The 16,167-nt window shown below is 52.6% G+C and overlaps 1 protein-coding gene across 1 annotated transcript in view; it reads left to right on the top strand.

Annotated features, from left to right (window-relative positions):
* Positions 1-7,904: 7,904 nt before the first annotated feature.
* LOC137374039 (Intraflagellar transport protein 43 homolog) overlaps positions 7,905-16,167 on the top strand; it is a 138,938-nt gene continuing 130,675 nt past the window's right edge. Inside the window, exons 1-2 of the mRNA XM_068039823.1 lie at positions 7,905-8,057; positions 8,598-8,696. Of these exons, the coding sequence (XP_067895924.1) occupies positions 7,905-8,057; positions 8,598-8,696 (252 nt within the window). The remainder of the gene's footprint in view (positions 8,058-8,597; positions 8,697-16,167) is intronic.

The following is a 16,167-nucleotide window of genomic DNA, read 5'->3' as shown; positions in this document are numbered from 1 at the left end:
GGGAGAGAGAGAGAGAGAGAGAGGGGGAACGGAGAGAGAGGGGGAACGGAGAGAGAGAGAGAGAAGAGGGGGTAGAGAGAGAGAGAGAGGGGGAAACGGAGAGAGAGAGAGGGGGGGAGAGAGAGAGGGGAGGGGGAACGGAGAGAGAGAGGGGAGAGAGAGGGGGGGGAGAGAGAGAGTGGGGGGGAACGGAGAGAGAGAGAGAGAGAGAGAGAGGGGGGAAGAGAGAGAGAGAGGAGGGGGGGGAACGGAAAGAGGGGGGTGGGAACGGTGAGAGAGGGTGGTGGGAACGGAGGGGGGGGGGAAGGGAGAGAGAGGGGGGGCGAAGGGAGAGAGGGGGGGGGAACGGAGAGAGAGGGGGGCAACGGAGAGAGAGGGGGGGATGGGAACAGAGAGAAGGGGCGGCGGAACGGAGGGGTGGGGGGGGACGGAGAGGGTGGGGGGACGGGGTAGGGGAGAACGGGGAGTGGGGAGAGGGGGGATCGGGGGGGGGGGCAACCAAGAGGGGAGAGGAGGGAACGGAGAAGGGGAGTGGGCGGGGGGGAAATGGAGAGGGGGGCAAGGGGGGAAACGAAGAGGGGGGAGGGAAAACGGGGAGGGGGGAGGAAGGGATGGGGAGGGGAGAACGGAGTGGGGAGGAGGGGTGAACAGAGAGGGGCATGGGTGGAAATGGGGGGGGAGAGGGTAACGGAGTGGGGGGGGACCGGGGAGGGGGAAATGAGGGGTGAACGGAGAGGGTGGGAGGTGGGAACGGAGAGGGGCTGTGGGGGAACGGAGGGGGAGGGCGGAATGGAGAGTGGGAGAAGGGGAAATGGAGGGGGCGGGGGAAATGGGTGGAGGGTGGAACGGAGAGGGGAGGGGGAGCACGGAGAACGTGGAGGGGGGAACGGAAAGGGGGGAACGGAGAGGGGGGAGGGCGGAAAGGAGAGGGGGAGGGGGAATGGAGAGGGGAGGAGGGGGTAAAGAAGAGGGGGGACAGGGGGGAACGGGGAGGGAGGGGGAACGGAGAGGGGAGAGGGGGGTAATGGAGGGGGGAGGGGGAAAGGTGGGGGGAACGGAGAGGGGAGGGGAGGGGAGAACGGAGAGGGGAGGGGGGTAACGGAGTTGGGAGGGGGGAACGGAGATGGGAGGGGGGTGGGAACGGAGAGAGAGAGGGGGGAGAACGGAGAGAGAGAGGGGGGGAACGGAGAGAGAGAGAGGGGGGAACGGAGAGAGTGGGGGGGGAACGGAGAGAGGGGGCGGAACGGAGAGAGGGAGCGTGGGAACGGAGGGAGGGGGTGGGGGACGGAGAGGGTGGGGGGGGGGTCGGGAAATGGGGAGGGGGCGAGGGGGGAAACGGAGAGGGGGAGTGGGAAACGGGGAGTGGGCGAGGGGGAAAGGGGGTGAGTGGGGGAAACGGAGAGGATTGAGGGGGGAGGTGCGAGGGGGGAAGACAGAGGGGGATAACGGAGAGGGGGAGGGGTTAACGGGGAGGGGGGCGTGGGGATGGGAGAAAGGAGATTGGGGGAGGGGAGAATGGGGAGAGGGGAGAACAGGGAGAGGGGGGATCGGGGAGGGGGAGAAGGGGGAATGGAGGGGGAGGGGGGAATGGGGGGGAGGGTGGAGGGTGGAACGGAGAGGGGGGAGGGAGAACGGAGGGGGGAAATTGGAGGGGGAGTGGGGAAAGAAGAGAAGGAGGTGGGGTAGGGAGGAACGGAGAGGGAGGGAGGGGGAACGGAGAGGGGAGAGGGGGTAATGGAGGGGGGAGGGGGGAAAGGTGGGGGGAATGGAGAGGGGAGAACGGAGATGGGAGGGGGGAAAGGAGAGGTGGGGACAAGGGGGGAACGGAGAGGGGGGCAGGGGGGAACGCAGAGGGACGGAGGGGGGAACGGAGAGGGGAGGCAGGGGGGAATGGAGGGGGGGAGTAGGGAATGGAGGGGGGGTAGGGAACGGAGAGGGGAGAGGGGGGAACGGAGAGGGGAGAGGGGGGAACGGAGAGGGGGAGGGGGGAACAGAGGGGGGAGGGGGGAACGGAGAGGGGGAGGGGGGAACAGAGGGGGGAGGGGGGAACGGAGAAGGGAGGGGAGCAACGGAGTTGGGAGGGTGATAGGGGGGAACGGGGATGGGGAAAGGGTGGAAGGGGGAGGGGGAACATAGAGGCGAGGTGGTGAGGGGAGGGGGAACGGAGAGGGGGAGGGTGGAGGGGAGAGGGGGCAACGGAGATGGGGGAAAGGGGGAGGGGTGAACGGAGAGGGGAGGGGGAGGGGGGACGGATATGGGAGGGGGAGGGGGGAACAGAGAAGGGAGGGGGAACAGAGGGGTGAGGGGGGAACGGTGAGGGGGCAGGGGGGAACGGAGAGGGAGGGGGGAAACGGAGAAGGGGCAGGGGGGAACGGAAGGGGAGGGAGGGAGGCAGAGAGGAACGGAGAGGGGGGTAGGGGGGAATGGAGGAGGGAGAGGGGTGGAGGGGGAACGGGGAGGGGAGAGGGGGAAGGGGGGGTGAGGGGGGAACAGTGCGGGGAGGGGGAGGGGGTAACGGAGAGGGGTGGGGGGGGAAGGGGGAGCTCAGAGGGGAGGGGGGAACGGAGGGGGAACAGAGATGGGAGGGGGGAGTGGGAACGGGGGTGGTGGGGGGAACGGAGAGGGGAGGGGGTGAACGGAGAGGGGAGGGGGGCAACGGAAAGGGGGAGTGGGGGAAACGGGGAGGGGGGAACGGAGAGGGGGTGCGGGGAGGGAAACGGAGAGCGGTGAGGGGGGGGACGGAGAGGGGGGTGGAACGGAGAGGAGGTAGGGGGAGAGGGAAACGGGGAGTGGGCGAGGGGGGAAACGGAGAAGGGGGAGGTGGAAACAGAGAAGGGGCGGGGGGAACAGAGAGGGGGATGGGGTGAAATGAGAGGAGGGTTGGGGGGAACAGGGAGTGGGGGAGGGGGGAACGGAGTGGGGGAGGGGGGAACGGAGAATGGGGAAGGGGGGAAGTGGAGTGTGAGGGAGGGGGGGAGCGGGGAGGGGGGGGAACGGAGAGGGGAGAGGGTGGGAACGGAGAGGGGGAGTGGGAAAACAGAGGGCGGAGGGGGGGGGAGAGGGGAAACGGAGAGGATGGAGGGAGGAAAGGGAGAGGTGCGAGGGGGGGAAACAGAGGGGGGGGGGGAACGGAGAGGGGGGAGCGGGGAGGGAGCAACGGAGTGGGGGAGGGGAAAATGGAGATTGGGGGAGGGGAGAACAGGGAGTGAGGAGAGGGGGGATCTGGGAGAGGGGAGGGGGGATATGGGAACGGAGGGGGGAGGGGGGAACAGAGAGGGGAGGGGGGGAAAATGGAGAGGGGAAACGGAGGGGGGAAAGGGTAACGAGGAGGGGGGAAACGGAGGGGGGAGGGGGTAACGAGGAGGGAGGAAACAGAGGGGGTAACGGGGAATGGGGTAGGGGGAGGGGAAACGGGGAGGGGGGAATGGAGAGGGGAGGTGGGGGGGAACGGAGAGGGGAGGAGGGGTGAACAGAGAGGGGCGTGGGTGGAAACGGGGGGGGGTGGAGGAGGTAACTGGGAGTGGGGGGGACCGAGGAGGGGGGAACGAGGGGTGAACGGAGAGGGGAACGTGGGAACGGAGAGGGGCTGAGAGGGAGGGCGGAATGGAGAAGGGGGAACAGAGAGGGGTGGGAGGGAATGGAGAGTGGAGAGAGGAAACTGGGATTGGGGAGGTGGAAACAGGGAGGGGGGAAATGGGGAAGGGGAGAACTGGGGAGGGGGTGGGGGAGAAACTGGGAGGGGGAGGGGGAAAACGGGGAGAGGGAAATGGGGAGGGGGAGGGGGGAAACGGGTAGGGAGGAGGGGGCGGGGGGGAATGGAGGGAGGGGCGAAAGGGGGGGAGGCGGGATACCGAGGGGGTAATGGGGAGGGGGAAGGAGGGGAAAATGTGGTGGGGGAGGGTGGAAACGTGTGGGGGTGGTGGGGAAGGGGGAAAATGGGGAGGGGGGAACCGAGGAGGGAGTGGCGGGGGGGGGGGGAGCGGGGCGGTGTGTGCTGGATGGAGCCCCGGGCGCGGAGGTCCCAGGGTGCGGCCGCTCGGCCCCATGCATCTGTTCTAGCCCCGTGTAGGAGAAGCCAGACTCCCTCTCCTGTCACAACAACAACTTACATTGATGTATTGCCATGAACATCATAAAATTTCCCAGGGCCAATATGGTCAAAATGACACAGTGAGGCACGGAGGGCAGCTGTCCAAAAGCCTGGTCAAAGATGTCGGTTTTAAGGAGCATCTTAAAGGAGCAGAGAGAGGTTTAGGGAGGGAATTCCAGAGCTTGGGGCCCAGGCAGCTGAAGGCACGGCTGCCAGTAGTGGAGCGATGGAAATCAGGGGTGCTCAAGAGTCCAGAGTTAGAGGAGTGCAGAGATCTCGGAGGGTTGTGGGGCTGGAGGAGATTTCAGAGATAGGGAGGGGGGCGAGGCCACAGTGGGATTTGAAAACAAGATGTTGCTTGACCAGGAGCCAGTATAGGTCAGCTGAGGCCTAACTAGTAATTTATAAAGTTCTCGCATGAAACATTTTGTTTTTATATTCTATTCCTCTATTTATCACACAAGTAACCCATGCAGTTTTTAACCACCTTTGCAACTTGTCCTGCCATCTTTAAGGATTGGTGTCTATGGACACCAAAGTCTCTCTGCTCATCGACACTTTTCAAAATTATGTCATTTATAGTCGACTGTCTTTCTTCATCAGTCCTCTCAAAATGCATCACACGTCTGTACATTGAGTTTCTGTCCATTTCACCATCCTGTTTGTGTTATCCTGAAGCCTCACTATTCTCTAAATTATTTATTACATTGCCAAGTTTGTTACATCTGCAAGCTTTATAATGTTGCTCCTTACACCCATGTCCAGGTTGCTTATAAAAGTTAAAATGAGTAATGGACCTAAAACTGACCTTTGGGAAACTTTACTGCAAGTCACCTCCCAGCACCACCTCATGCTTCCAGTCACTGAGCCAGTTCCACCTGTGGTTCACTGATTGAAGTTCAGGGTCATTTGATGGGTGCTGGATTGATTTGGGCTTGTTGTGTTTGTATCAGAGATGTATCAGGGACCATCTTAACATCCGAAACCCATAAGCAAAATAAGAGCCATATCTGTGGAGGAGCATTTTTTTTTTTATTCATTCATGGGATGTGGGCGTCACTGGCCAGGCCAGCATTTATTGCCCATCCCTAATTGCCCTTGAGAAGGTGGTGGTGAGCTGCCTTCTTGAACCGCTGCAGTCCATTTGGGGTAGGTATACACACAGTGCTGTTAGGAAGGGAGTTCCAGGATTTTGACCCAGCGACAGTGAAGGAACGGCGATATAGTTCCAAGTCAGGATGGTGTGTGACTTGGAGGGGAACCTGCAGGTGGTGGTGTTCCCATGTATTTGCTGCCCTTGTCCTTCTAGTTGGTAGAGGTCGCGGGTTTGGAAGGTGCTGTCTAAGCAGCCTTGGTGCGTTGCTGCAGTGCATCTTGTAGATGGTACACACTGCTGCCACTGTGCGTCAGTGGTGGAGGGAGTGAATGTTTGTAGATGGTGTGCCAATCAAGCGGGCTGCTTTGTCCTGGATGGTGTTGAGCTTCTTGAGTGTTGTTGGAGCTGCACCCATCCAGGCAAGTGGAGAGTATTCCATCACACTCCTGACTTGTGCCTTGTAGATGGTGGACAGGCTTTGGGGAGTCAGGAGGTGAGTTACTCGCCTCAGGATTCCTAGCCTCTGACCTGCTCTTGTAGCCACGGTATTTATATGGCTACTCCAGTTCAGTTTCTGGTCAATGGTAGCCCCGAGGATGTTGATAGTGAGGGATTCAGCGATGGTGATGCTGTTGAATGTCAAGGGGAGATGGTTAGATTCTCTCTTGTTGGAGATGGTCATTGCCTGGCACTTGTGTGGCGCAAATGTTACTTGCCACTTATCAGCCCAAGCCTGGATATTGTCCAGGTCTTGCTGCATTTCTACACGGACTGCTTCAGTCTCTGAGGAGTCACGAATGGTGCTGAACATTGTGCAATCATCAGCGAACATCCCCACTTCTGACCTTATGATTGAAGGAAGGTCATTGATGAAGCAGCTGAAGATGGTTGGGCCCAGGACACTACCCTGAGGAACTCCTGCAATGATGTCCTGGAGCTCAGATGATTGACCTCCAACAACCACAACCATCTTCCTTTGCGCTAGGTATGACTCCAGCCAGCGGAGGGTTTTCCCCCTGATTCCCATTGACCTCAGTTTTGCGAGGGCTCCTTGATGCCATACGGTCAAATGCTGCCTTGATGTCAAGGGCAGTCACTCTCACCTCACCTCTTGAGTTCAGCTCTTTTGTCCATGTTTGAACCAAGGCTGTAATGAGGTCAGGAGCTGAGTGGCCCTGGCGGAACCCAAACTGAGCGTCGCTGAGCAGGTTATTGCTCAGCAAGTGCCGCCTCATGGCACTGTTGATGACACCTTTCATCACTTTACTAATGATTGAGAGTAGGCTGATGGGGCGGTAATTGGCCGGGTTGGATTTGTCCTGCTTTTTGTGTACAGGACATACCTGGGCAATTTTCCACATTGCAGGGTAGATGCCAGTGTTGTAGCTGTACTGGAACAGCTTGGCTAGGGGCGTGGCAAGTTCTGGAGCACAGGTCTTCAGTACTATTGCCGGAATATTGTCAGGGCCCATAGCTTTTGCAGTATCCAGTGCCTTCAGTCATTTCTTGATATCACGTGGAGTGAATCGAATTGGCTGAAGTCTGGCATCTGTGATGCTGGGGACTTCAGGAGGAGGCCAAGATGGATCATCAACTCGGCACTTCTGGCTGAAGATTGATGCAAACGCTTCAGCCTTATCTTTCGCACTGATGTGCTGGGCTCCCCCATCATTGAGGATGGGGATATTTGTGGAGCCACCTTCTCCAGTTAGTTGTTTAATTGTCCACCACCATTCACGGCTGGATGTGGCAGGACTGCAGAGCTTAGATCTGATCCATTTGTTATGGGATCGCTTAGCTCTGTCTATCGTATGCTGCTTATGCAGTTTGGCACGCAGATAGTCCTGGGTTGTAGCTTCACCAGGTTGACACCTCATTTTGAGGTATGCCTGGTGCTGCTCCTGGCATGCCCTCCTGCACTCTTCATTGAACCAGGGTTGGTCTCCTGGCTTGATGGTAATGGTAGAGTGGGGGATATGCCGGGCCATGAGGTTACACATTGTTGTTGAGCACAATTCTGCTGCTGCTGATGGCCCACAGCACCTCATGGATGCCCAGTTTTGCATTGCTAGATCTGTTCGAAATCTATCCCATTTAGCACGGTGATAGTGCCACACAACACGATGGAAGGTATCCTCAATGTGAAGGCGGGACTTCGTCTCCACAAGGACTGTGCGGTGGTCACTCCTACCAATACAGTCATGGACAGAAGCATCTGCAGCAGGCAGATTGGTGAGGACGAGGTCAAGTATGTTTTTCCCTCATGTTGGTTCCCCCACCACCTGCCGCAGACCCAGTCTAGCAGCTATGTCGTTTAGGACTCGGCCAGCTCGGTCAATAGTGGTGCTACCGAGCCACTCTTGGTGATGGACATTGAAGTCCCACCCAGAGTACATTTTGTGCCCTTGCCACCCTCAGTGCTTCCTCCAAGTGGTGTTCAACATGGAGGAGTACTGAGTCATCAGCTGAGGGAGGGCGGTAGGTGGTAATCAGTAGGAGGTTACCTTGCCCATGTTTGACCTGATGCCATGAGACTTCATGGGGTCAGAAGTTGATGTTGAGGACTCCCAGGGCAACTCCCTCCCTACTGTAAATCACTGTCCCGCCACCTCTGGTGGGTCTGTCCTACCGGTGGGACAGGACATACCCAGGGATAGTGATGGCAGTGTCTGGGACATTGTCTGTAAGGTATGATTCCGTGAGTATGACTCTGTCAGCATGCCACCATATAGCAAAGAACTTGCATTCTGTAGCGCCCTTCACAACCCAGAATGCCCAAAGTGCTTCACAGCTAATGAATTACTCTTATATTTGGAAAACAAGGCAAGACATTTGGCCTACAACAAGATGCCACAGACAGCACTGAGACAGGTAACCCGATTTTCTGTTTTAGTCATAAATGTGGACACTGGGAGAACTAACTCCCTGCTCTTCGAATAGTGGCCATGGGATCTTTTTCATCCATCTGAGAGCGCAGACGAGCCCTCAGTTTAACATCTGAAAGACAGCACTTCCAACAGTGCAGCACTCCCTCAGTACTGTGAGGGTCAGTCTGGAATTGATGCTCAAGTCTCTGGAGTGGGAGTTGAACCCACGACCTCTGACTCAACAGGTGAGAATTCTCTGAGTGCACTGACTCACGGCTGACACCTGTTATTGATATGACCTGTCACTGTTCAAGGAAGGTGGAGTATGGGTCTGCTGTGAATGTTGATGTTAATAAAACCAGCTAGAGTGAAGCAGAGACGGAGGAAACACTGAGGGAGCAGAAGAGCATCTGTGTGCTTGCACTACAGTCACTGCAAGGACAATATGTGCTGCGTCCATTCCGGGGCCCTGGGCTGGTTTATTGGACTGCTGGGTTATGACCTGTTTTCTTTGTGCTAAACCTCTTTCCGCACCCCTTTCCAGATCGTGAAGACTGGGCGTCGAGCCCGTCAGTCCCTGGATACCTCTCAGGACGAGACCCATCTGAGTCACAAAGCGCCTTCCACCACCGTCGGAGCAGAGGTGAGTGCCAGTGTGTGCTGGCAAAACTGCTTTAAGCACACCTCCAACACTTGTCTTTCTTCACAAAACTTTGCCAATAAAAAGAGTAACAGCCCCACTAACTAAAACACTCAGCTTTAAAACAGCTAGTCTCTTCGAACTGCCAAAGAACAATGACCACTCGTATTAACATCAGTGTTCGAGTTACCGGTTACAGAAACGGCCATGTTTACTCATGAGTTTGCACCTTGTTGTGCCAGGCTGATTCTTTTTGTTACATTACTCTCTTGTTTTTATCGATGTTTTCGCAACAGATGATCTTTAGCACTCTGTGCACTTGTATCTGGAGCAAGCCTGCTCTGGGCTGCACTTTGTTGTCCAAGTCGTCTACATATCAGAATACAAAATGTACTGTTCCACTGGGAAGCTTCCTGAAAACATATCGCATTGTAACTGCAATGATTTTGAATTTTTCTGCCTTTAATAGTTGAGGCATAGAATATAAGAGCTGCTCGAACTGTATAAAACACTAGTGTTATGACCGGATGAGAAAGGGGTCTAGGGTTCCCTTTCAGCCTTCACCTGGTCTTACTGTAACATGATTTAATTTTAAACACACCGTGTTTTTAGCTCCCCCTTGGTGAGTCCTTTTTCACCGCTTTCTAATTATAAGGCAAAGAACTGACCACAAACAAACTTTCTTTGGCTTAAAGAAGAAAAGTGAAATGTACAGGGCCGCACAGTGGCGCAGTGGTTAGCACTGCAGCCTCACAGCTCCAGCGACCCGGGTTCGGTTCTGGGTACTGCCTGTGCAGAGTTTGCAAGTTCTCCCTGTGTCTGCGTGGGTTTCCTCCGGGTGCTCCGGTTTCCTCCCACAGCCAAAGACTTGCAGGTTGATAGGTAAATTGGCCATTGTAAATTGTCCCTAGTGTAGGTAGGTGGTCGGAGAATTGAGGGAAGGTGGTAGGAAATATGGGGTTAATGTAGGATTAGTAGAAATGGGTGGTTGCTGGTCGGCACAGACTCGGTGGGCCGAAGGGCCTGTTTCAGTGCTGTATTTCTCTCTCCCTCTATTAAAACTTAAACTCTAATTCGGTTAACGCCTACTGATACATGACACGCTCACGCTAGCATACATACACGATACACACATGCAAATAAGAGCAGAAGAAAATTAAAGTGGAGAAATCTGAGGCAATATCTGAAGAGTTTCTTGTTACTGTGACTTTTTTCGAGTCACTGTAAAGTCCCTTTGTTGGTAATTCTTGCTTTTCGTTGGGGCCCAGTATTCTTCTTCAACCTTGTTCACTGTGGGAGACTTTTCTCTCTTGAGGTTCATGTGTCTTCAATGGATCCAAAGCTGGTGAGAACGAGATGACAGGAGAGAGATGTTCTCAATCCAGGAGCTTTCTCTCTTCAAACACCGTTTCTCCCATATAAAACTCCCCCAGTTGGCCAGCAGGTGGTCATGTGACCGACTGGTTTGACCAGGTCTCTTCTGTGTATTGGGGCAGGGACTGGTTCCTTTGTTCCAACACTGTCTGCTAGTATGCAAAAAGTGTCTTTCCGGCTAGGGGCCTGGCAATTCCTTGTAAAAGGGCCTCTTTTCTTCTCAGCGACAATTTGAAGTTTAATGGCCATGTGGTGAAATTAATGTACCTCATTTGTGGCAGCTGGGGGCCTGCATGACATTAGTTGGACTGTGGCTGGAGTACTGTGTACAGTTCTGGTTATCACATTACAGGAAGGATGTGATTGTCCAGAGAGGGTATAGAGGAGATTTATGAGGATGCTGCCAGTAATGGAGAATTTTAGTTATGAGGAAAGATTGGATAGGCTAGGGTTGTTTTCTTTGGAGCAGAGTAGGCTGATGGGAGGTTTAATTGATGTGTATAAAATTATAAGGGGCCTAGATAGACTGGAGAGGAAGGACCTATTTCAGTTAGCAGAGAGGTCACTAACCAGGGAACACAGATTTAAAGTAACTGGTAGAAGGATTGGAGGGGAGTTGAGACTTTTTTTCACCTAGAGGGTGGTGGGGATATGGAAGTCACTGCCTGAGAGAGGCAGAAACCCTCATCGCATTCAAAAAAGCTCTTGGATATTCAGGTGAAGCGTTGGAATCTACAGGGCTACGGTCCAAGAGCTGGAAACTGGGATGAGTCTGATTGTGGCTCAGTACCAAGTTATGTTTGGCAGTCGCTCCTGTGAAGTACCTTGGGACATTTTACGAGGAAGGAAACCTACCGTCTGGACGATATACAAAGAAAGAACAAAGAACAAAGATAATTACAGCACAGGAACAGGCCCTTCGGCCCTCCAAGCCTGCGCCGATCCAGATCCTCTCTCTAAACATGTCGCCTATTTTCTAAGGTTCTGTATCTCTTTTCTTCCTGCCCATTCATGTATCTGTCTAGATACATCTTAAAAGACTCCATCGTGCCCGCATCTACCACCTCCGCTGGCAATGCGTTCCAGGTGCCCACCACCCTCTGCGTAAAGAACTTTCCACGCATATCCCCCCTAAACTTTTCCCCTTTCACTTTGAACTCGTGTCCTCTAGTAATTGAAACCCCCACTCTGGGAAAAAGCCTCTTGCTATCCACCCTGTCTATACCTCTCATGTCTCTCATATATGTCTCTCATCATGGTACGAGTCCCCTCCTCTCCTGAAGGTGCTGACTCTCTCTGGGTTACGAGTCCCCTCCTCTCCTGAAGATGCTGACTCTCACTGGGGTACGGGTCCCCTCCTCTCCTGAAGGTGCTGACTCTCACTGGGGTACGGGTCCCCTCCTCTCCTGAAGGTGCTGACTCTCACTGGGGTACGGGTCCCCTCCTCTCCTGAAGATGCTGACTCTCTCTCGGGTACGGGTCCCCTCCTCTCCTGAAGGTGCTGACTCTATCTGGGGTATGGGTCCCCTCCTCTCCTGAAGGTGCTGACTCTCACTGGGGTACGGGTCCCCTCCTCTCCTGAAGGTGCTGACTCTCACTGGGGTACAGGTCCCCTCCTGTCCTGAAGGTGCTGACTCTCACTGGGGTACGGGTCCCCTCCTCTCCTGAAGGTGCTGACTCTCACTGGGGTACAGGTCCCCTCCTGTCCTGAAGGTGCTGACTCTCTCTGGGGTACGGGTCCCCTCCTCTCCTGAAGGTGCTGACTCTCACTCGAGTATGAGTCCCCTCCTCGCCTGAAGGTGCTGGACTCTCACTGGGTGTTGTGACCGGTTGTGGTACACATTGGTACAAACGATGTAGGTAAAAAAAGGATGAGGTCCTAAAAGCAGAATACAGGTTGTTAGGAAGTAAGTTGAAAAGTAGGACCTCAAAGGTAGTGATCTCAGGATTACTACCAGTGCCACGTGCTAGTCAGAGTAGAAATAGCAGGATATATTGGATGAATACGTGGCTGAAGAGATGGTGTGAGGGGGAGGGTTTTAGATTCCTGGGACATTGGGACCAGTTCTGGGCGAGGTGGGACCAGTACAAACTGGACAGGTTACACCTGGGCAGGACCAGGACTGATGTCCTAGGGGGAATATTTGCTAGAGTGGTTGGGGAGGGTTTAAACTAAAATGGCAGGGGGATGGGAACCTTTGCAAGTCGTCAGAGGAGGGGGGATCAAAGACAAGAACAAAAGACAGTAAGGGGAAGAAGAAAAGTGATAGGCAGAGAAATCGAGGGCCAGAATCAAACAGGGCCACAGTGAAAAATAGTGGGCAGGAGACAAGTAATGTCAAAAAGACAACCCTTAAGGCTTTGTGCCTGAACGTGTGGAGCATTTGCAATAAAGTGTATGAATTAATCGCGCAAATAGATTTAAACGGGTATGAAGGATTACAGAGACATGGCTGCAAGGTGACCAGGGATGGGAAATGAACATCCAGGGATATTCAGTATTTAGGAAGGACAGACAAAAAGCAAAAGGCGGTGGAGTTGCATTGCTGGTTAAAGAGGAAATGAACGCAATAGTGAGGAAAGATATTAGCTCTGACGATGATGAATCTGTAGGGGTAGAGCTGAGAAACATTAAGGGGCAAAAACGTTAGTGGGGGTTGTATATAGACCCACAAACTGTAGTGGTGATGTCGGGAATGGCATTAAACAGGAAATTAGAGATGCATGCGATAAAGGAACATCTGTCATTATAGGTGAATTTAATCTGCATATAGATTGGGCAAATCAAATTAGTCACAATACCGTAGAGGAGGAATTCATGGAGTGTATACGGGATGGTTTTCTGGACCAATATGTTGAGGAACCAACTAGGGAACAGGCCATCCTAGACTGGGTCTTGTGTAATGAGAGAGGAATAATTGACAATCTAGTTGTGCGAGACCCCTTGGGGATGAGCGACCATAATATGATAGAATTCTTCATCAAGATGGAGAGTGACGTAGTTGATTCTGAGACTAGGGTCCTGAATCTTAGTAAAGGAAACTACGAAGATATGAGGCCTGAGTTGGCCACAATGGATTGGGAAACGTTACTGAAAGGGATGACAGTGGAAAGGCAATGGCAAACATTCAAAGAGTGCATGGATGAACTGCAACAATTGTTTATTCCTGTCTGGCGCAAAAGTAGATCAGGAAAGGGATCCAAACCATGGCTTACAAGGGAAATTAGAGACAGCATTGGGCGGCACAGTGGTGCAGTGGTTAGCACCGCAGCCTCACAGCTCCAGCGACCCAGGTTCGATTCTGGGTACTGCCTGTGTGGAGTTTGCAAGTTCTCCCTGTGACAGCGTGGGTTTTCGCCGGGTGCTCTGGTTTCCTCCCACAGCCAAAGACTTGCAGGTTGATAGGTAAATTGGCCATTATAAATTGCCCCTTGTATAGGTAGGTGGTAGGGGAATTGAGGGAAGGTGGGGATGTGAGAGGGTAATGGGATTAATGTAGGATTAGTATAAATGGGTGGTTGATCGTCGGCACAGACTCGATGGGCCTGTTTCAGTGCTGTATCTCTAAATAAATAAATTAGATCCAAGGAAGAGGCATATAAATTTGCCAGGAAAAACAACAGACCTGAGGATTGGGAGCAGTTTAGAATTCAGCAAAGGAGGACCAAGGGATTGATTAAGAAGGGGAAAATAGAGTACGAGAGTAAGCTTGTGGGGAACATGAAAACTGACTGTAAAAGTTTCTATAGGTATGTGAAGAGAAAAAGATTGGTGAAGACAAATGTAGGTCCCTTACAATCAGAAACAGGGGAATTTATTATGGGGAATAAAGAAATGGCTGACTAATTAAATACATACTTTGGTTCTGTCTTCACAAAGGAGGACACAAATATCATACCAGAAATGTTGGGGAACACAGGGCTTAGTGAGATAGAACAACTGAAGGAAATCAGTATTAACAGAGATATGATGTTGGGGAAATTGATGGGATTGAAGGCCGATTAAACCCCAGGGCCTGATGGTCTGCATCCCAGAGTACTAAACAAAGTGGTCCTAGAAATAGTGGATGCATTGGTGGTCATCTTCCAAGATTCTATAGACTCTGGAACAGTTCCTACAGATTGGAGAGTAACTAATGTAACCCCACTATTTAAAAAGGGAGGTAGAGAGAAAGCAGGGAATTATAGACCAGTCAGCCTGACGTCGGTAGTGGGGAAAATTCGAGAGTCCATTATCAAAGATTTTATAGCAGAGCACTTAGAGAACAGTGGTAGAATCGGACAGAATCAGAATGGATTTACGAAAGGGAAATCATGTTTGACAAATCTACGAGAATTTTGTGAGGATGTAACTAGTAGAGTTGATGAGGGGGAGCCAGTGGATGTGGTTTATTTGGACTTTCAGAAGGCTTTTGACAAAGTCCCACATAAGAGATTAGTGTGTAAAATTAAAGCACATGGGATTGGGGGTAGTGTATTGCGATGGATAGAAAATTGATTGGCAGACAGGAAACAAAGAGTATTTTTTTTTTTATTCATTCATGGGATGTGGGTGTCGCTGGCCAGGCCAACATTTATTGCCCATCCCTAATTGTCCTTGAGAAGGTGGTGGTGAGCTGCCTTCTTGAACCGCTGCAGTCCATGTGGGGTAGGTACACCCACAGTGCTGTTAGGAAGGGAGTTCCAGGATTTTGATCCAGCGACAGTGAAGGAACGGCGATATAGTTCCAAGTCAGGATGGTGTGTGACTTGGAGGGGAACTTGCAGTGTGGATAAATGGGTCTTTTTCCAAAGGGCAGGCAGTGAGTAGTGGTGTACCACAGGGATCGGTGCTAGGACCCCAGCTATTCACAATATACATTAATGATTTAGATGAGGGAACTAAATGTAATATCTCCAGATCTGCAGATGACACAAAACTGGGATGGGAGGGTGAGTTGTGAGGAGGATGCAGAGAGGCTTCGGGGTGATTTGGACAAGTTGAGTGAATGGGCTAATGCATGGCAGATGCAGTATAATGTGAATAAATGTGAGGTTATTCACTTTGGTAGCAAAAACAGGAAGGCAGATTATTATCTGAACGGCTATAAACTGAGAGAGGGAAATATGCAGCAAGACCTGGGTGTTCTCGTACACCAGTCGCTGAAAGTAAGCATGCAGGTGCAACAGGCGGTAAAAAAGGCAAATGGTGTGTTGGCCTTCATAGCGAGAGGATTAGAGTACAGAAGCAGGGATGTCTTGCTGCAATTATACATGGCCTTGGTGAGGCCACACCTGGAATATTGTGTGCAGTTTTGGTCTCCTCATCTGAGGAAGGATGTTCTTGCTATAGAGGGAGTGCAGCGAAGGTTTATCAGACTGATTCCTGGGATGGCGGGACTAACGTATGAGGAGAGATTGAGTTGGTTAGGATTATATTCGCTGGAGTTCAGAAGAGTGAGGGGGGATCTCATAGAAACCTATAAAATTCTTACAGGGCTTGACAGGATAGATGCAGGAAGGATGTTCCCGATGGTGGGGGAGTCCAGAACCAGGGGTCATAGTCTAAGAATACGGGGTAAACCTTTCAGGACTGAGATGAGGAGAAATTTCTTCACCCAGAGAGTGGTGAGCCTGTGGAATTCGCTACCACAGAAAGCAGTTGAGGCCAAAACATTGTATGTTTTCAAGAAGGAGTTAGATATAGCTCTTGGGTCTAAAGGTATCAAAGGGTATGGGGCGAAAGCGGGAACAGGCTACTGAGTTGGATCATCAGCTCTGATCATAATGAATGGCGAAGCAGGCTCGAAGGGCTGAATGGCCTACTCCTACTCCTATTTTCTATGTTTCTATGTGAGGAAGGGGTCTCAGGCTCCCCTCTTGCCCCTTTCCTGGTTTGGCCGTAACAGGGTTTATCTTTTAAACCACAGTGATTTTAGATTACCACCTCAGTGAGTCTTTGCTCACTGTTCTCTAATTGTAAATGCAAATGAACCAATTAGACAGGTTTTCTTAGATTTAAACAAGAAAGGTGTAAGTTTATTAGCCTTACCACTCTAATCCGGTTAAAATTACTAAGATATGCGACGCAACCAGGCTAGCATGCACACACAAATAGATA

The sequence above is a fragment of the Heterodontus francisci genome, chromosome 9, assembly GCF_036365525.1.
Source record: "Heterodontus francisci isolate sHetFra1 chromosome 9, sHetFra1.hap1, whole genome shotgun sequence".
In the NCBI taxonomy this organism is placed as follows: Eukaryota; Metazoa; Chordata; class Chondrichthyes; order Heterodontiformes; family Heterodontidae; genus Heterodontus; species Heterodontus francisci.
This window is presented reverse-complemented; position numbering and strand designations above follow the sequence as displayed.